The sequence below is a fragment of the Botrytis porri genome (assembly GCF_014898465.1).
Source record: "Botrytis porri strain MUCL 3234 chromosome Unknown BPOR_012, whole genome shotgun sequence".
In the NCBI taxonomy this organism is placed as follows: Eukaryota; Fungi; Ascomycota; class Leotiomycetes; order Helotiales; family Sclerotiniaceae; genus Botrytis; species Botrytis porri.
In genome coordinates this window covers 1,412,226-1,433,654 of record NW_024066086.1, presented here as the reverse complement: position 1 = coordinate 1,433,654, position 21,429 = coordinate 1,412,226, and the positions used below count along the sequence as shown (strand labels likewise).

At 42.5% G+C, this 21,429-nt stretch overlaps 5 protein-coding genes across 5 annotated transcripts; 3 read left to right on the top strand and 2 right to left on the bottom strand.

Annotated features, from left to right (window-relative positions):
• Positions 1 to 1,803: 1,803 nt before the first annotated feature.
• Positions 1,804 to 3,221, top strand: EAF01_008941 (uncharacterized protein; the record flags this gene model as incomplete). Its single annotated transcript, XM_038917197.1, has 2 exons — positions 1,804 to 2,595; positions 2,646 to 3,221. 2 exons carry the CDS (start codon positions 1,804 to 1,806, stop codon positions 3,219 to 3,221), a joined length of 1,368 nt encoding a protein of 455 aa, XP_038767591.1.
• A 1,111-nt stretch (positions 3,222 to 4,332) lies between these two features.
• Positions 4,333 to 5,976, top strand: EAF01_008940 (uncharacterized protein; the record flags this gene model as incomplete). Its single annotated transcript, XM_038917196.1, has 1 exon — positions 4,333 to 5,976. One exon carries the CDS (start codon positions 4,333 to 4,335, stop codon positions 5,974 to 5,976), a length of 1,644 nt encoding a protein of 547 aa, XP_038767590.1.
• Positions 5,977 to 8,173: 2,197 nt separating this feature from the next.
• EAF01_008939 (uncharacterized protein) lies at positions 8,174 to 9,064 on the bottom strand (the record flags this gene model as incomplete). The annotated part of the gene is made up of 1 exon (XM_038917195.1): positions 8,174 to 9,064. One exon carries the CDS (start codon positions 9,062 to 9,064, stop codon positions 8,174 to 8,176), a length of 891 nt encoding a protein of 296 aa, XP_038767589.1.
• A 4,663-nt stretch (positions 9,065 to 13,727) lies between these two features.
• Positions 13,728 to 15,254, top strand: EAF01_008938 (uncharacterized protein; the record flags this gene model as incomplete). The annotated part of the gene is made up of 4 exons (XM_038917194.1): positions 13,728 to 13,967; positions 14,073 to 14,227; positions 14,287 to 14,831; positions 14,881 to 15,254. The coding sequence occupies 4 exons, from the start codon at positions 13,728 to 13,730 to the stop codon at positions 15,252 to 15,254; spliced, it is 1,314 nt and encodes a 437-aa protein (XP_038767588.1).
• A 4,849-nt stretch (positions 15,255 to 20,103) lies between these two features.
• On the bottom strand, positions 20,104 to 20,834 carry EAF01_008937 (uncharacterized protein; the record flags this gene model as incomplete). Its single annotated transcript, XM_038917193.1, has 4 exons — positions 20,104 to 20,202; positions 20,271 to 20,373; positions 20,431 to 20,536; positions 20,774 to 20,834. 4 exons carry the CDS (start codon positions 20,832 to 20,834, stop codon positions 20,104 to 20,106), a joined length of 369 nt encoding a protein of 122 aa, XP_038767587.1.
• Between the last annotated feature and the right edge of the window lie 595 nt (positions 20,835 to 21,429).

Genomic DNA, 21,429 nt, shown 5'->3' with positions numbered 1-21,429 from the left:
CTGTGTGGTGTTTGAAGGGGTTGGTGGAGCAAAAGACGAGGCAGAAGGAAAATGAGGGAGGAGAGGTTCATGAAGTAGAAGATAGTAGGGGTGTATAGTTGAAGAAGCGATCATTGTATTCTAGCTTAAGCTTGATTTTGTGATTAATATGATACCTCCCTTTATGGCTGAACAATAATTACTCTTTTCCATTCAAACATACTTGATTCTTCATAGTCCACCAATGGCATGCGCCATTCCCTTCCCCTCAAATCACGTGAAACTACCCCAAATTGAATAACCGATGACTCCTTTTCATTTTTTCGAGGACACTTCCACTTATAATCTTGCTTATCTTCAAAAATGAAGCCATATACTACTATAGAAATGATCAACACATCTACTCGAGTATAATCAACGGCTTCAATGAAAAATCCCCTAAATTCGTATCAATAATAACCTTTTTCGCTTATTCCGAAGAAATCTTCATTCATGATATCTTCATCGAGTAATATACCATCAATCACCTAATTATTGCCAGTAAACTTAGCTTTGAACACATGTATTTGACTCGAATATCTATCCCTAGTATAACAAAATGTCAAGATAGATATTTCGAATCAAAAAGCAGTATCCTAGAGTCAGGAATGATTATTTTCGCTTCTTTTTTCGAGCGAATGTTCTTTCATGAGGTTTATATTTAGTCTTTTATGGTTTTTAATTTGAGTCGAAAAGGACGTTTTGTAGAGATATTTGTTTAGTTTTTGACTTGGATATCGATGACAGTCACTTTTCGATGCTGAGTTATTCACTTTGGGTCAAGATACGGTATAGTCAAGTCAATAATGACTGGTTTTAGGTCATTGCGAGGATTTTGAGATTCACTGTTGTGTAATTTTTAGATTGGTATGATTTACTTTCTACTACTTTCTCGTCATCTATGTATGCCATCAATTTGAATACTGTATAGGGAGATCATTCATAGAACGGAATGAATGTGCGCAATCAAAATCTCGGGCCTAGGACTCATAGATGTTTATTTTGGTATCAGTTTGCGTCCTCGTTTAGAATCGAAACTGATCAAATATGCTTGACAAAATATATTCATACCATCAAAATATGCTTTCGGAATCATAGGACTCATTTCTTAGTTGTTTTGATCTGAATACCTGTTTCTATATACATTCATACCTCGATATCAACATTTCGTGTCAGAAAGCCTTCGTTGAAGATTCGACCATCCAACGTGTTTAACTTGAATACCATTTACAATCATATTTATATCAATTTTATAGTCATCCACATGCTTACTAGGGAAGAGTTGCAGGGGGATCGTGGGAGTTATAAGGAACGTAGCACCCCTCTTGGTTCGAGTTTACAGTCAACAAGACATCCTCAGAATACATCGAAGTACAACCAAGCTCTTGCGAATCAAAGACAATCCCCTTGTATTATCTCTCTATTGACTTTAAGCACGATCCCCTTGTCTTCACAGCTTTACCCTTTCAATTTCAGGCACAATTTGATCGTAACACACCAAGTCATCTTCTCTGACCAGCTTTTACGCGGATACTGGTGTTTATCGGCAAAGTTACAACCTTCATCATTCCATAACGGCTTTGGTACATCATAGACCCAGCGAATGTCGCCCACATCCAGCCGCTATTGACTATTGAATTGGCAGCGTACTCTGTTGTCATATTCGGAGCTCATCGTAGTCGTAGACACTAACAGACCTTTGACATCGTATTCAGCGGACAGACTGGGAATCTTTCAACTTCTACTATACGAGAAGTTTTGCTATCTACGTATCGTATTTTAGCCATGTCTTATCATCGAATTAAAAAGGAAAAAGAGGAGCAAACACAGTATGGGGTTTCACGTCAAGAGCCACCTCCTTCAAATAGGTCTTCAAACACACAAAGAAACACCGATGCGAGAGCATACCAGCAGCCAATTAATGACCGAAGACCAACGCCCTTGGACTCAGTGTATGAAGGCCAGATGGAAGCGGGTGAGGGGTTTGGATGGAATCGAAGCGAAGTTCCTGAAATGAAGTACGATCCTAACTGGTCACAACCCTCAACTGGTGCCTACAATACTCCAAGCATAGACTATGGAGAAACATCTCAGCAACAGCAGGGAGATTACCTTCCACAACAGCTAGAACAGTTTGACACATCCCAGACACAATCGCTTGCTTCTACGAGCCCTCATACGTATGGTTCATTTGCCCCTGAAGGTAGCCATTTCTCACATGGATCATCAGCGTACTCTGGAAACCGTCTTAATGGCACCAGGCAGCCCACTGATGAAGCCGCAAGTCCGGGGCTACCAGTCATGATGGAGGAGTTAAATCACCCACAAATGGATTTGATGGAGGGTAAAATTCCTTATGGATTTCCCGACGTTTGGATTCCCGGCACCGTTTACGCGAACAATCGGTGGGTAAGTACCCCAACGACGGGGGAACCTGATTACGGCTACTTGCCCATGGCAAAAAATCCAATGAAAGAATTCTGGCAAGGTGTTGCAACTGACCAAGAAGAGGAATGGTTCTGTAGAAGATGGGATTATGTGGACTTTCTTCGGCTTGTCTATCTCACCGTAACCTTGGTAGGGAATGTCAGCATGAATACTACCTCCAAGATGAAACTATGCTACAGAATGTAGTGACAATATTCAACAATGCTAGCCGTTCGACTCAAAATAGACCACCAGGTTTTTTTACAGCCCTCGGCAATCGAAACAAGCAGGTGGATGTTCCGTTGTTGAGACAATTCTTCCAAATTCTCAACAACCAAGAAAATCCAAACCGTAATGATCCTTTGATAAGAGTTATAGAGTGGTATAAAAGGAAAGGAATGTCCTTGATCACCACCAAGAGAGTTTTGAATGGTATACCAGAGGCAATCTATGAAAACTTTGGTCTAACATTCCAGCAATGTAACGCACAAAAATGGTACTTTCGCTTCGACTCGAGTCATTATCTGATGGCCTTTCAGAATCATGACGGAGATATAAATTGGAGGCTACTAGGACCTTCAGGCGAAGACCCTAAACCGGTTCCCGGTGGCTCAATTCCTAGGCCCTTGGCATATGATAGTCTAGGGCCTTTCCCTGGACTTGCTCACAAGCCGCAAGCACAGCCTCCGGTAAATCAACAATCGCAGTCTTTTGTACATGAGCCGGCACCGCCACTAGAATATCAGCAACCACAGCCTTCAGGCTCTCAAACTTAAGTCTATCCGTCACAGCAATCCGCGCGGTATACACCGCAACAGTGGCTGGAATACGAGAGACAACAAAGAGAGGAATATGATCAACAGCTACGGAATGCCAATCAGCCACCAGCCGGTGCTGGGAAAGGCAAGAAACGTGCCACACGGGAAAGTCCATCATCCAGTTCTTCTCATAACCCGCACAAAAAGCATCACTAGTGTTGTGACTAATTGCGAAGAGTAACATTTCTGGGGGGTTTTTCTTACGAAGTTGATGGAGTGACATTAAGACTTGACGTGCTGGTCATTAAAGGATGTAATCGGACACCGGGAAGTCTGATGCGCTAGCCGCACGAATGAGGATTTCTATGAACGGGGCGTTGAAGGGCTTCAAATGTAGACGCGTTGGTCGCACTACTGGTAATAAAGATAAGATATCTGGAGATAAATAGATCATATTTGAACAACGTTGCTTTTTCCATTAACCTTTCTGAATTTTTTTCATTCGATATTACTTCATTCGATGTCTACTTTTTGAGAGAAACTAAAAATCAGACACCGGAAACCGGAAAACTCTTTCAATAGAGTATATGCGAGCTGGAAAAGTCAGGTACTGAAGTGAATTTCCTATATTGTTGACTCCAATGCCATATCTGAGTCACTCTTCACATGCATCTTTCGAGTCAGAATGCTATTTTTTTTACAGTCATCTTGGGAAATTTCCAGGAAAGGGCTACAGGGGGATTGTAGGAATAACAAGGAACGATGCGACCTTCTTGGTTCGACTTCACACATTACCTCAAATCCTCAGAACACATTGAAGTACTACGAAATTCTTCCGAATCAAAAAAATACTATTTGTTTAACATAATATCAACTAAGCACAGCCCTCTTGTACACACAACACCCATCCCTCTTCTTTGACCAGTTCCTACGCCGATATTCGGGCTTGATCATCATAGATACACCCCTCATTGCTCCATGACGGTTTCGGTGCATTATCCTCAGTCAAGATCCTGGAAGTCCAACAAAGTGATAGACAACTTTAGACTTCTAGACGTCGTTTCAAGTGGACAGTTGACTGAGGCTTCTGAAACTCCAAGTATCTGAGGGCTGATCGATATCTACAACAATGTCTTCCCGCAACCAAGAGAAAGGAAAAGGACGGCAGACAGTCTATAGGATTTCAAACGTTGGATCATCTTCACATAAGTCTTCAGGCAATAACAGAAATTCTGAGGCAAGAGATCACCAGCAGAAGATTGTCCAGCCAGCGCCAGTACCACCGGTACAGCATTACACAGGAAGACACAAGGAAGCCGATAATTCTCTTTACTACCAGGGGCAGTACCAGCAGCAGAATTATATTGCAGCTGGACCGGCTCCTAAGTCTGATGCATCACCGCCTGTGTATCGAGGATCGTCTGTTGGTACTGGAAGCTTTTCTTACGCGGAAACAACAACTGAAGCATCAGCATCGTCTGGATACAACTATAGAGATCAAAATGTGCCTGATGCAACATCGTTCAAAGATCCCTGGGAAGAAGCTGGTCTGGGTTACCTAAAGCCGCAAGTGGAAAATAAATCTTTCACACCGAACAGTTCTGATTATCCCAATCTGCCAACTAATCCCCTGGGCACTCCAATCCCGTATACAGGTACCCCGTCGGCTAACTATCAGCACGTAACTACAAGATTTCCTGCTTCAATTCCCATTTTCAAAGATCAGGGAGAACTTCCTTATGGAGTAGACGACTATCCAATCAAGTGGGAATCGGGATATAATCCCGAATTCGACAAGAATGAGCGCGGCCCTGTAGCAGCATTATGGGCTAGCGTTTGGCTTGATAATCAGCAAATGCGAACTTGTTATCTCTTTGACCATGTGGATCTTTATCGACTTACCTACATTGTTACGACTCTGTATTCGACTGTTGATTGCTACAAAAATGATCCGACATGTATCAAAATTGCAACTTCCATTCTCAATAGTGCGGGTAGACCAAATAGGTTTGGGTATGTAAGTCGTTTTCGACCTCCCCCACAGGTTGGATTCACTGAGGATCAAGTCAGTGCGCTTTTTTGTATTATGGCGAATAGACATAACCGAAAGCGTGGTGCTGCATTCGAAATCTTAAGCGCGTGGATAGAAAACAATAATAAAACGATTACGAAAGCTCTAGGTACAGGGAAAAAGAAGGCTACCCAAGGGTATCCATACTGGACTCCTAAGAAGCTCGTGTCACGCCTACCAGAAGCTATCATGGGTCATTTTGGCTACAACAATGCCGCTGCTATTGCGGATAAGAGGCTTTGCTGGGAATGGAGAGTTCCCTACTTCATGTTCCGTGAGAAGGATATTGGACCTCGGACCATTTGGTACACACCAAAGACTTACACCTACCCACCTATACCTGCCCAAGCTCGCTTTTGGACCAACACAACCGCAGAGCAAGAAAACATCCATGAACAACAATATTTGCAGAGTGATCCAGATGAAGTGGAAGCCGCCCGGAAAAGATTAGAGCAAGTCAGCTGGGGAGATGAGAGTAGGTTGGACGCAGAACGGTTGGCATTAGATGAAGCAAACCGGTATCACAAAGCGGGAGGGGGCGAGGGATACAATGTAGTCACTGTGGAACCTGAAATTTGGGCTTCTAAACATCCACGTGAACAATCGAGCGCTCCCGCATCTCAACATGGTTACAGGCAGGTATACTCGGAGGACAGTAAAGGGAACCCTTGCTATAAATGGGTACGTAAAGAGAAACGCTGAGCATAGATGCGCTGGTCGCTCTATTAGGGATAATTAGATACCGGAAAGTCTCATGCGCCGGCCGTACGACTGAGGATTTACTTAATTAAGGCGTACATAGATGCAAGAGGTAGAGGCGCTGGTCGCAAAACTGCAAGATATAGGTAGAACACCTAAAGATAGATAGATAATACTTAATAACGTTGCTTTTCATACTAAGTTCTTAGCATATTAGTCTTGATACCGCTTCGGTCAATGTCTGCCTCTTGATATGAATTAGAAAAAGAGATCCTCTTTTGTTAAAGCGTATGGGGTCTGGAAGAGGTAGGCATTGAATCCAATCTCCTGTATTCTCCATTGTTTGAATAGAGTGAAAGATAGATAGCTAGAACCCTTAAATTTCATTGTCCTTTGAGGGAATATCTCCATTTCTACAAGATCGAAATTTAACACGCCAAAACGCTACAAGAGCTACTCTAAACTTACTCCCATCACTTTGAAATCGATCTTCGCTATGGATGGGTAAGATACGCTATCGAGTGGGAATATCTCAAGAATGCTTATATCATTTGGTTGTTTTGAGTAGGGTATAAACCTAAGGGATATAAAATGAAATGGAGGAGTAGATTAACATGAGGCCTTGAAACTTCGATTTAGATGACTAGTTAAACGATCAATGCCATCATATGTGGATATAGACCTATCATTCCCAATAAAACACTCACCGACTGGAAATTATGCCAAAAATTTAGATTTGTATTTATACTAACACATTACAGATTCCTGTATGCGAAATCTATACGACATTGAGAAACAAACGTCTGAACACTCTCATCTGATCCCAGAATGCATCGCGCCTTTTCTTAAAAGCTCCAGGTCCTGAGCTTCTAGTCTTCCCTCATCGTCAGCTCCTATTCCTACTTTTACTTTCTTCTTCTTTTCCAGTCCCAACTCTTATATTAGAATACTTGAGGCGCCTGCTATGGGTATGCGTATGTTTGAAGGGAAAGCTCTCGAAGAGATAGATTAGATCACACATCCAGACCGGAAAACGACACTGAAACGAGAACGACGATGCGACAGACGAGGCGTTAGCAAAGAAGATAGTGAAAGATATCAGAGCTACGCAATATTCAAGAGTATATTACAAGCCTAGCTCTCTATGATATCATTCTTCCAATAAGCATACCTCTAAACATGGTTATTTATGTTGAGAATATATTTGATCAAAATAATCACCTATTTATACTCACCACCATTAAAAAACTCACCAGCAATATACTCAAACACAGCTACACTGAAGACATCCTCATCATTTCTGTCTGCATGTACTCGACATCAAAGTAATACCTTCAAGAAACCCTACAAATACGCGTAAAGTTAGAATAAGATTAGTTTACCTCCGCTCTTAATAACTCCGCTTTTCGTCTGAATCTATTCGTTTATATTGATAGATGGTTCTTTGCCGTTGGTATCGAGTTTAGCGTAGCTTTCTTAGCTTATGGTTTACCGAAGTGAGGTTCTATGAAGGTTTATCCGTTTCGACATCTGGAACCTTTGTCGTTGGATTTATCATTGGTGATATATGATCCCATGGAACCATCAAATTTCAGAAATTGTAACTGTGGATCTTTCGCTTCTGTAAATTGTGAGAAATAGAGTTAATCGAAGTCAAAGTCCGATTTCCTAGCTTCTGCACATTGTATTGGCAGGGAACTCTGGTTCTAGTTTCTCGCTAAAGGGTGAAGATGGAATTTCATATCAAAATATCAAAATGTAATAATCGAGAGTAGACAACGTAAAAAGCAACGTTTTAAATATTATCTATCTATCTCGAGGTAGTCTAGATTTATATCCAGCCAGTGTGATCAGCGTCTCGCATTCCGCGTCTCGCATTCATTGCATACCGCGATCTATTCCAAGTAAACCCCTCAGTCGTGCGGCTAGCGCATCAGATCTCTCTATATATATGTACATATTATTAGTGCGTCCGGCCCGTCGATAATTTAATCAATATATTTTGATAATTCTGCTTTCCAACCGGCTTATCTGATCCACAAACAATCTCCTCCAACAGGCGCAAAATGTCGAATTCAAGATGTTCATACTAATGATTTCTTCTCCTGTGGTGTCCATGTCCTTCGTTATGTCCACCACTTCTCCTGGAACTCGAGGAACCCGATTAGTGACGATGATGGCGGCTTGATCCTGCATCGCTTTAGACGAGAGTAGCTAGTAGATTAACAACCTCCGGCACTGGGATATACATAAAAGTATGCATGTCGGGGTACCATTGGATATTAGCTCGGGCTACGAGTCCGGGTGGGCTCTGTGGAAATGAATCATAATATCGTTCTATAGCGAACCGTAAAGGATTCCGAAGATACGTCAGTTGATCGTTCTGTTGTTGACCATCGCCCTGTATCGTATCGATCCATTCGATGGTTCTATCGACTGGCCATTGCCGATAGGGATTTCGTGTACATCCGAGGTATTCAAATACGTCGCGGACCAAAGTAGCAGTGAAAGGACTCAAATATGACAGTCCACGAGGCGGAAACATTGTTAGTGATCTCTCTAAACATGGGACTGCCAAGATGGCGACAATACTGGCGATACAATCTGGACTCGGAGGATTTTCTACCGTAAGACCAAGGTGACAGCACAATCTTACGAAGAGGTATAGATCAATTGCGTCAATACTAAGAAAATCTTCATACCAGTGTTTCTTCATAAAGGTCCTCCATATAAAATCTGTTGTGTACCCTCCAAATGAATACCGTGGACCGCGTGGCTCGTTGTCTCGTACGGGAGGATTAAGTCGTGTCAGTCCTCCTGGTCGCCAATTTTCCAATGGTACTTTGGGGGGTTTGAAATTGCTCTGAGGATCATGTACATCAGCTGAAATGGGTCCTATGATGTTTGAAAGATGGGGTGCCATTCGGCCTCTTCCGATTGCCGCATTCGAGCTTTCAGCTGTATTTAATTCCCAAGAAGTCTTTCTCTGCGGTGTGGCTCCTCCGACAAAAGTATCTAATGTATTTCCACTGAAAGGATTATTTTTCACCCGTCCATAAGAGTCTCGCATCTCTTGGTTCGAGTCAGACATAACTTAGTGGCACGAATGTGGATACCAATCAATTTTCGAGTACTTGAAGAGGAAGAAATAATGCCCACTCCGCTGGTCACAACGCTGAGGCCTGACTAGGTAGCTATGAGTGTTGAAAGGAGTCGAATTCGTCCAGATATTAGTGGCTCTGGCTGAGGGAGATATGATGTAACGAAGCGGTCGTCAAATGACTTGGAGTGTATCTGTAACGAGAAAACCCAAAGAATCCTCGCAAGAGTTGTTTAACGAAGAGAGGGGCAGTGTGCAATCGAATCACCTTAAGAACCAAGAATGCCAGGCTTTGAGTATCAGGTGAATGTTCTTAGAGTTGAAAATAAAAGAATTCTCTTGATATTGCATATATTTTGTTATATCAATGTATTGTGAGAATGTTTTGTTGTTAGAAAACAGCAACCTAAGTGGCTACATCGTCCCCTTTTGTATTCAAGTCCTCCCTACTCGATTCCCTTAGTGACATTCAAAGCGACCGTAGAAGGAGGGCATTCTGACTCGAAAACATTAAAATTGGGGCATTAAAGTGAATGTGATATGGTGCTCGAGTTAAAGCTCAGAGAATGAGTCCCGATAGAGGGCATTCTGACTCGAAAGATGCATTTGAGGGGTATCATAGTGACAAGAACAGGGTACTGGAGTCAAAAGTACACAAAAATGCGTCTCAGGCGAGGGTATTGTGACTCGAAAATGTCTACACAAGGGTATGATACACTCGGAAATAGGTATTCAGATTAGGACCACCGAGTAATGAGTCGTTTTCATTCTAAAAATACATTCAGATATGAATGTATTCCAAGGCTGTCTATATTCAAGTCAATAATATTTGTGATTGAAGAAAGGATGTTTGTGAATAGTTACATGATTCACAGAATAGATAAATATGAGTCCCCAGCCCGAAGAATCTGACTCCGCGCATTCATTCAATCCTATTAATAACTTCTCTATATATAGCTCAAGTCAATATCATATGTAAGAGAAGAGATGAGAGAGCAATCGAGAATCGTCATATCAATTTCAAAACAAACAATGCTGAATGTTACTAGGTATCCTCAAGATAATCTACACCATTCATCGTTGGATCAACTGCTCAGAATTTAGCATGGGACGGTGACTGTGATAGGACATTTCGAAACAAAAAAAACAGGAGAATGACAGCAAAACGCGCATAGAGTCACTTTCGTGGCAGATTGAAATTTCGTGAATAAATACTATTCAGAATGACATCTTCTAAAATAACATCTTTTGGAATAATATCTTTTAAAATAACATCTTTTAAAATAATATCCTTTAAAATAACATCTTCCAATATAACATTTAATACTCATTCCGGGCTTGAATATTGTGCGCCTTAGCTCCAAATCTTCGTTAATGTCTACAATATCTTCATATATTTCCTTCAGACTAGAACAAAAAATGACTGGAAAGCCTTCCAGATAATCACATTGCTGGCCGGTGCTGACTTGATGAAAATATGATAAGTGAATTCCTCTTCGGAGTAAGCGAAAATGATTGTTACTGGTCTGTGATCAAGGGAATTTGCATCAGTCCTGATCTGTGCTTATGAATGTAGATAGTTTGGATATGATTGAGTTTGGTATGTTGGTACTGAACGGGGAATATTAGGAGTGTAGAGGAGCTTGAAATAACGGAAAGACGTCGTTGGTATTCAAGTATGAAAGATTTGCATGCGATCTGGAAAGGGGATATTATACGAAACTGGTGAATTGATAAGATAAAATAAGATGGATCTGAATGAAAAGGGTTAAGATTGCTTAGTTATAAAGCAAGATATTCTAGTGATCAAATGTGCAAGCTGAAGCACGAATATCATAATCGCGTTGCGAACTACGCACCCTACACCCACACAATTCCTCTTCCGTCCTCGACTAGAAGAGGAGGAGGCCTTTGTACCGCTCCCATTTTGTGTCATAATTGATTGAACGGGTATTTTTCAATCGAAGTCATGAAGAAAAATCTCTAAACATCCTAATCGCGTTTCCAGCTCAAAGACAGGGAAAGTTCGAATTTTACATCAGAGGATTGTTCAAATAAAGAGGAGCGGAAGAATCACAAGTGGACAAAGAAGAGTCTGCCAGCTCGGAAAGAGGAGGGGGTTGGAACTGCTCTTGGGCTTAAACGCAGCCTTTCCAATTCATTCTTCTCGTGCTCTTAGTTAACACCCCATGCGAGACCAATGCTCTGTCAATGTGATACATTGGAGGATTCTCTGAAGGCTGGCTTTCAACCTCCGTCGCCGCTCGAACAATCTCGAGAGCCACCTAAACTGGTGCGAAGGTTGCGAGTTTTTCAATGCGGAGGTTTATCTGTTCTCTGCTACTGTACTCGGATCGCTCTCACACGGAACGTTTGGTAGCAGTTGTGGAAGCATTTTCATTCACAATATGAATGAAATAAGTCGGTGTATAGAAACAGAGACCGTATCTCGACCATTGAGCGTTTTGAAAGAATAAAGGCCCTAATTACCGCGGATACCTGCCATTGAAGCCGCCCCATTCTTGGTCCCGTGCAAATCATCGGTCTCGAACATTGCCAAGAAGTACATTGGACCCCAAATGCAATGCCACCACACCCAGTCAACGTTTACTAGTCTGCACACTGCACACACCGAACCAGGACTAGGCACGGATGCACATCTGTTCAGGGCCTATACCCCGCGCAACTCCTGAGGTGCATTTATTGAACGCGGAATTGAAGCACGCTCGTGGCACGGTTAGACTAGATTTGGAGAGACGTCCATATTTTGACGGAGATTTTTCGATATTGGTTATCGTGGTGATGTATAGATACCGAATTTTTGTTACGTATGTAGAATGAAGGGGAAGTTCGGAGAGTACAATGGTACAAGCGAGTGGCCTGGATAAGATACCGAATGGCTGGTGGGGTCCACGCCGAGAGATGTCCGGCGGGTAATTGGTTGGGATGTGATGTAACACAATAACGCTTTACCCCGCAGGCCCGCAGGAAGGAAAATTGATGGGAATGACCATTTATATACAGACAGATAAACGGACGGATAGACAGACGGACAGACGAACAGATAGACAAATGGATAGACAGATGGACAGACAGATGGACAGACAGACGAACAGACAGACGAACAGACAGACAGACAGAAGGACAGACAGATGGACAGACAGATGGACAGACAGACGAACAGACAGACGAACGGACAGACAGGTAGGCGGATAGAGGGACAACTATGCCAGTGTCTCGATATGCATATAAAGTGAGTGGGCATGATATGTAGGCTCAGGTAGGGTCTACGAGCAGATCTAGAGGCAAGAAGACAGGGAGTTGTATCTGTGTCACAATGGATTGGAAGAGAAGACAGCTGGGTAGAGTTAAGAGGTAAGGTTAAGAATGGGATAGATTACCATTACCTAGTGAAACATCCATCAGTCAGTATATTGAGCCACATAGGGCATACGTACATCGTACATACTTTTTACATGATCGTCGTGGGCTTCATAATACTACCTACCATACGAAGTAGATTGCATACTTTGTCGTGATCACCATGTGCTTCATAGTATATCCAGATTCCATACTTTCCATACTTTAACATGATCATCGTGTGCTTCATGATCATCATCACATACCCAACGTTCTAGGTAGTGGCAAGCAATGTAATGCATCTCTCATCCACTTCTATGGGAAGGTCTTTCTGTTCCTGAGCTTAGCTTGAGTAAAGTGGACCATACATGTACCGGAAACGACGTGCGGAACCAGAGCTCCCCGTAAAGCTACCGAGCTACTCGTACCCTCTGAAATATTCTACGAATCTACGAGAAATCACCTAGACCAGCTAGTCCCAAGAATCCGAATACCGATTCACCCATCCAACCATTATGCCATCATGCCATCATCCCATGGCCATTCGGAAACGTGGACCAGATTGGCAATGGCCCTTTGACCACACAATACCAGCCCAACACGGCAAGACGATTGATGAATGATTCTTTTGCCTTCTCCGAGTCTCATGAGCTTCTTACCAGTTACCTCGTTGGTTATTTTATGTGCTGTAAGTGGAGAATATGATGAAGTCCTACGAGTCGACCACTTTTCATTTGTGGATAGTTTGACCCAATGTTGTTGGAAAAAGAGGGGAAATGGTGGAAATACCAAGACTGCTTACTATGGAGTGTGGTCGTGATATCCCGAATTTATTGAGGGGTATCGAAGGCATCGAGGGTATCAAACATTATATATATTGAAGAGCTGCTCCCGACTTCTTGGTTGTATACTTCCTCTACATCTTCATCTTTTTTATATATCAGACATTCAAAACAAAGGTAAGCTGCTACTCCTCCCAACAACAACATCAACGACATCAGACGGGAAGTATGGATAGCTTCATATGATCATCGGATCAATGCCATTGGGATCTTCCAAAGTCTATTCTGATCCTTTAAGCCTCAAATCCCATCTATAATTCTCAATTGGTCGACGTACATGTTACTAACAGTGTTTGCCAACATAGGTTAGTTAATACATCCCGAACCCCGCACTTTCCCAAATATACATACATCTAACACAACTTCCATACAACAGAAATATACTCTTTGTTCTTTATTCTACAATCCATCAATACTTTTTCCAACTACAAATAATAGAACAATAATCCAAAATGGTATTTTTCACTCGTTCCCTCTCTCGTTTGGCAACAAGACCGTCTCCTTGTGCTCGGTCAATCTTCACAGCTTCTGCTGTTGCGAGAACTACACCTACATGGACGACGCGATCGACTACTTTTGGCTCACAGAAGCTTAATCATAAATTTGGAAATATCAGAATGCTAACGGGTAATCATCGTGAAAAGGTCAAGGTACTTCTTGTATTGTACGACGGAAAGAAGCACGCCGAAGAGGTATGTTTTATTTACTTTACCCCCCTACTCAATTGGGGGTAGTCGTCCAACTACTCCAATTGGGTACTCGTCTTTGGATCAATTGATTGACATGATTAAAATTAGGTCCCAGAGCTCCTCGGCACAACTGAGAACGAGCTCGGTATCCGCAAATGGCTCGAGGATCAAGGACATGAGCTTGTTACCACCTCTGACAAGGAGGGAGAGAACTCTGAGTTCGATAAACACTTGGTAGACGCAGAGATCATCATTACCACTCCGTATGCCACTCATCTTCCTAAATATCAATTCGCGGATTCTAACAAGCTTTCCTTCTCAGTTTCCACCCAGGTTACCTCACTGCCGAACGTCTCGCCAAGGCCAAGAACCTCAAGATTGCCATCACTGCCGGTATTGGATCTGACCACGTCGATCTCAATGCTGCCAACAAGACAAACGGTGGTATCACCGTTGCTGAAGTTACCGGATCCAACGTCGTCTCCGTCGCTGAGCACGTCGTTATGACCATCTTGGTTCTCGTCCGTAACTTTGTCCCAGCACACGAGCAAATCCAAGCCGGAGAATGGGATGTTGCCGCTGCCGCCAAGAACGAGTTCGATCTTGAGGGTAAGGTCGTCGGTACCGTTGCTGTTGGAAGAATTGGTGAGCGTGTCTTGAGAAGATTGAAGCCATTCGACTGCAAGGAATTGTTGTACTTTGATTACCAACCTCTTAAGCCAGAGGTTGAGCAAGAGATTGGTTGCAGACGTGTTACCAATTTGGAGGAGATGTTGGCTCAATGTGATGTTGTCACCATTAACTGCCCTCTCCACGAGAAGACCCGTGGTCTTTTCAACAAGGAGTTGATCTCCAAGATGAAGAAGGGTATGTTTCTCCTAATTTCGTTTACTCATATCAAGCTAACCTTAAATAGGATCCTGGTTGGTAAACACCGCCCGTGGTGCCATCGTTGTCAAGGAAGATGTTGCCGATGCCCTCAAGTCCGGTCACCTCCGCGGTTACGGAGGAGATGTCTGGTTCCCTCAACCAGCACCAAAGGACCACCCACTCCGCTACGCAAAGAACCCATTCGGTGGTGGAAACGCCATGGTTCCTCACATGTCTGGTACCTCTTTGGATGCTCAAAAGAGATATGCCGATGGTACCAAGGCTATTCTCGAGAGCTACTTGTCTGGTAAGCATGATTACAGACCAGAGGATTTGATCGTTATTGGTGGTGATTATGCTACCAAGGCTTATGGTGAGAGAGCGAAGAACAGTGGTTCTTCTGGTGCCAACAAGGCATAAGTAGGGAAGATGATTGTATAATTGATATGGGATGGGAAAGGAAATAGGTTTTTAAGTATGCGGCTTTGACGGTTAAGCTGCTACTATGTGATATGACACTAAATGAAATGAAATAAATTATCTGTTAAATTATTTGGTTCTATTGTCGTATGATGAGATTTGATTTGTGAAATGTGATTGTGCTTGACCTTGGAGTTTTGGACTATTGAAGGTTTGAGGTCCGCTCTTTGCATTATAGAGGTAGTTTTACAATGTAGTGGAGTGATTTGGTGAATCTTTCTTCAATCACATTAGCCATTGGGTACAATTGATGAATTCATCTTTCCGCCCTGCTCTAAAACATGGAGATATCGAATGGAATGTTTCGCGCCATTTTAAGTCACACAGAAAATAAATTCTTCGGATTAAGTATTGTGTATCTGGGTATCGCCATTGATAGTTTGATATCATGGAGAGCAGGAGAATGAGATTGATGAGAGTACTAGTTGTAAATTTTGTGAGAGATTAGGAGATTCGGAGGCGGGAGGGATTAATGTGTGATTATTGAGGGGGGTAATGGGTGCAATTATAAGGGGAGTGAGGGGAGTGAGGGGATGGATGGTTAGATGGGAAAGAATAAGGAGCGGTGAATTTTTCAAGGAGGAAGGGAAATCGAAATGCTGATAGACTTTTACGTCAGGCTCGGGAAAGCGAGCAAGGATCACTCACTATTGGGCATGGATACAATATAAAGAGAGTTATGGAGGGGAAAGATATTGGGAGATGTGTAGTGATATACTCTATCCGTAATTCATGTTATATTTTTGTGCGGCGCTGTGAGAGGAGGGGGGTTTGATGGGGATGGGGATGGAGTATGGAGATAAATTGGAGTTTTGATTTCTGGAAGGGGATTTATTGGAGAGGGTTTATGAGGGAGGGTGATGGGTGTGGTGTGGTTGGATATGGTGTGATTATGCGATTAGATGTCTGCCTCTGCATTACCTAGTGGTATAAGAGATTGCTGGTGGAAGACTAGAAGATTCGATACTTGAGAGATGGGATGCGTGATAGAGTTGAATGGTTGTATTGAGGATAGAGGTTGGGGAGTTATGGTGTATGAGGATATGAAGGAGTGAAAACGAGGAGAGAAGATTATATACCCTAGAGTATTGAGATTGGGGAAGAAAGAGAAGAGAAGAGAAGAGAAGAGAAGGGGAACTTGTGGAAATCTTAGGGAAAGACAATAAGTGGGATGTTTGAGTGATTTTGTGGTTTTGATGGAGAGATCATAGGGTTGGTTGGATGTGAGGGTGAGTGTTCTTGTTTTTCTTCTTCTTCTTCTTCTTCTTCTTCTTGTTCTTCTTGTTCTTCTTGTTCTTCTTATTCTTGTTATTTTGTTGTTGATTTGTTGCTGTTCTTACTAGTACTCATCTTCCGAACTTCCAAAATACCCCTTTTTTCTTTCGGGAAATAGGAGTATTTAGTGGACACACATTCTACGAACTTCGAAGTCTGCATGATATTTCGCTGGGACTCAATCATTTACTTCAGATTCAACTACATCAGTTTCGATCGAACATTCAGTGCGATAGATAGATATCTAGGTAGAGACAACATGACAATTAAATCTTACTAGTTCAGTTGTTTTATAGATTGATTCGACGGATTAGATCTATTGAATGCACTCGTCTAGTCTCTTAGATTGAGATATTTGAAAAATAGGAGAACAGGAGCAAGAGAAGAAAACGGCACGTGAATCAAAGATGTGCGGTTCTTTTCTGAGCCGGTGTGATCTCGAGATTGAGGAGTGATTTCCGTGGTGTTGGTATTTATACTTGTCGGAAACTTGTAGGGAAAATGGAAGGTGGATGGTGAGCTTTAAGAGAATGTGTGGGACTGATCATGTAATTGTTTTCTCTCATACTGGAAGGGTATCTATCACCTTGTATTGTAAACTTCTCTTTCAAAAACTATCATTTTTGGGATTTTGTAAGGGGGTGTGTACAATCTCAAGATCGAATATCTTTCCAATCTATCAACCCCTCTTACATAATATCTGAGGATTTTCCAGCAATGCCTATCTTTTGATTGATTTCCTACAGCCAAAATTGGGGTGAATTATTATAGCTTAAGCAAGAACACTAAATCCAATGCGGGCTCGTGGAGAGTTACATACAGGGGAACCCTTACGTAAAATACTAGAGGGTCTTTCAGAGACCAGAAAGACATTTATTAGGTTGGGGTGTATAAGTTGTTTTGATGGGGGTGTTTCTGTAGTATTGATAAATGGCACCTGGGGATATGATGAAACGGGGGTTTGTACGATTATACAGGAATGTATCTAGCGGATGAAGAGTATATGGAATTTTGATACCTACTCATGTTTCTTGGCATCTATCCGTATTGCAAGAATAGAGAGAGAGAGCATGATATTGTGCATAATGCGATTCTTCCCTCGACTCGATTGATGCAGAGTAGATATGATGCACACCAAATTAGGGAAACTCATTATACTGATGGATTGGAGAAGAGAGAAATCTACGTCTTTGTGAGTGAAGAATTTACACCGATAAAGTATTCTTTGACAATACTTCGAAGTCTTGATTTGAAGGTTGATCTCACACAATAAATTGCTGCTGTTTATATTCATCTTGAACACGATCTTCCAGGCATTTGTATGCGGCTTGGATAATGGGTCTCGAATTTGGTATTTCGATTGGGGATGTAATTCCCATGTCGTTCAACCCAATGATGGTTTTGACTTTCCAAAATTTCTGATCAAAAATAGAGATTTGAATATTTGGCCGTTTTGCTCGGGTTAGGAATACAAGAAGGGGGTCGACGGGAACAATATAACTTTCAAGATCTCGGAGCTGCACGTTATCTTGAAGGCATTGGCATTATTGATTAATTATTGATTAAGTATTCGAATAGTCATACAGTCATACAGGACGTTGATCTTTTTTGCCCGTTCTCATCAATTCCTCAATCACAAAGTAGCCATCACAACCCCACCAACAGCCATTCCCAAGAAACCTCCCATGACCCCGGTTGGTGCAGCACCTCGAGTCGATCCAGATGTACTTCCAGTCGCAGTTCCAGTTCCACTTGCCGTCGTACCAACACATCCCGCACTAGTCTTCGTAGCGGTAGTCTAAACCCCAGAAGCCGATGATGATCCCGTAGCTGCCACACTCGCCGACGTACCACCCGTCTTCGTAGCTCCGGTTGCACTTCCCGTAATAGCGCCTACTCCCTGATTCCCACTCGCAGTATAATAAAGACTCACCGCCGTCTCACTCGGATACAAATCCGTCAATTGAGTTGCCGTTGCCTCTGCTACATCTCCTCCTCCTCCCAAACTATTGAAGATTGCGGCAAAGCTCGCGGTAGGTGTACCGGTACAGAGTTGATTGGACGCACTGGTAATAACAGTATTAAATGCGCTGACGACCGCTGGGGATCGTCGTCAACCATGTGCATAATCGCAATTGGGACATCCAAGTCAACTGCTAAAGAACCCACCATTACACAATCATTGTGCGTGAGCGAGTTAATCAAGAGGCGTGGTACCGTTGGGGGTGTAGGCGGATTGGATGGTTATTACTTCGATGCAGGGAGGAGATGGTGCCTGAGGTGATGTTTAGAGAACAGACGGAGGTGAGATGATCTTCTTCGGAGGATTGGCGAGGAAGAGTGGGCACGAGGATTTCTTTTTCTGGAAGAGCGGATACGATGGTGGTGACACTCGTGAGGAGGACGATTGGGCCGAGGTATGAGAGTGAGTGCATGGTGGCGTTTGAAAAGTACAGAACAAGATACTAGACTTCGCGATCCAATACGAAATGTAAAACACTGCAGAGAGCGAAAAAAAGAGATACTTTTGTGAAAGTCTAACAGAATTTCTGAACAATTCATCTCACATCGTGAAAGCATACTTACTTATAAGTTAATTAAGCACCTACCTATGGTTACTCGACTCTGTGGAAATCTGTTTGAGCGTAGAAGAGAAAGTGCGATGTGATTTGTGACTGCGCTGCATATATCTGACAGTCTGACTGTGACAGCAAGTGATGACTTACAAAAACAGTATCAATAGTTTCATTTCGTTTCCTGCCAAGAAAATTGGCGATGAGAGTTAGAGGCTTGTCAAAAGCTTGACTTGACGTCTTTTAGCGGGAGGGACCGTAACCTTAGTGGCATATCGGTGATGTAGATGGATGTCTGGTGAATCGACAAACGAAGTAAATGTTTGACTGCTGAATATCGAGCAACGATTGATTGAAAAGTCATCGTTTCAAGAGAATCGCATTCATTCATTCATTCATTAAGGACGACCTGTTTAACTAATAATAAGATCCTGTGATCCTGTGATCCTGTGCTTCTTTTCATAAATTATCTCTTCTCTCACCCATCGAACGATTTCCTCGGATTCCCGCAAATTAGTTACTAAATATGTGTCTAGTGCTTACCCACATTACCCGATATAAAACCCATATTTATCCGAGCCAATTATGAAGCTAATTTTACTTACCATGTCGTATCACTGCAGCCACCCTTGAGAAAGCTTGATGAATGAGGATGCAAGCAGCCAAGATACAGAAACGTGGAGAAATCCAACTTGGCGGCGGTGTCACTAAAGAGAAAGATCAAAATCTAAGATGAAGCAATATGAATGAAGCAAACAACATAAAAAAAACGTTAGTTAGGTGTGTTGATTGGAGAAGTATATTATTCTCATCACTATGTGTTGTATTGTATCGTCAAAATCATAAACCCAAATTTCAAATCTCTGTATTTCAGAGTCGAATCCTTATCCATCGCTAACTTATCATCATCATTTCGTTTCCAGCACTCCGAGCTCCGTTCTCTAACAGCATTGTTCACCACATCCGCACCCACAGCATTCACAGCCAGCGGACTCACCACCACGGAGGTTGGTCTCGGTACCCATGGTAGGAACTGGTTTCTGCAGGAAAGAGATTAATATGTTGCAGATTACAGTAGTACGTATGTGTTGTGAGAAGGGTATCATACTGGTTGTTGCATCTCGATACCAATGTTCTCGGAGCTCATAGGAGCTTCGGATTGGATTTGTTGCTCAACGACTGGTTGTTCGAAAGGCATTTTGAGAGAATGTCTAAGTATCTGATAGTCAATAAAGAGGTCTGATAGATTTGGGTATAGATATACGGACAATTTGGAGAGGTTTTGGGTAGGGTTGAAAATTTGTTTGATGGAAAGTGTGTGAGTCTGAAGTTTGAAGTCTAAATGAGGAGGAGATAGATGGGGGATTTTCGAGCCTTTTGAATTCCCTCAGATGCAGCAAACATGTGCTATCAAGGGCCGTGCAGCTATCATTGGCTTCTATGACGTTGTAGGGTTTAGGTGCATAGTGGAGACCTCTTCAAGATCTTTTGTTGGCAGACCAGGACAGGGTTGAAGAAACCGGGTGTCGACCAACCATAACCTGATGAACAAACGGTGAATAGCAAATACCCAACACAGCCACGTATATCTGCAAGCAAATCAAATCTTACTCGCCTCATAATTATGTGGTATCGTACTATCATGTACCTCCTCCTTCTTTGGTACCTGCATGGTATGCTCCGCGCGCTTCTGGTGTACAAAAGTACAGTTCATCACGCACATGTAAGTCTCACAACCTACGAGTCAGCAATCATTTCGTCCTGCTTGTTTCACCAAACTTTTATCCCCTGCAAATGAGGCTGGCGATACCGAGTAGCTTGCGCAGTTTTTCATTTATCTGAGTGTCAGATCTAGACTCTTTGTGCTTTTCATAAGCTTCGTACATTGATTACTACGCCACAGCTTACTAGCAACAAGTTGTGGATCTACAGCTTTTCGCTCAATCGTTACTCCTTAACGTTGCGTTGATCCTGTTCGTATATTCTGCCGTCTTAATTGTGGAGTAGTGCTACACAGTGTAACGGTCCAATCCTTTATTAAATAGCGCAAATCCTAGTTGTGAGTGTCGAGTAGTCATCTCGAGACTTATCAGTCCAGGTTTCCTAGAGAGGGATTGGAACCATTCGGGATCCCGAATGTGGAATAAATTCGGAAGAGATTGAGTTTGAGACTCCTCCCCATGCCACCTTGCGATAGCTCGGACAAGGCTTGGAATGCCATTGAGAGGGGCGCTGAGATTTGACGATTTTTGTTTCGAACTCTATCA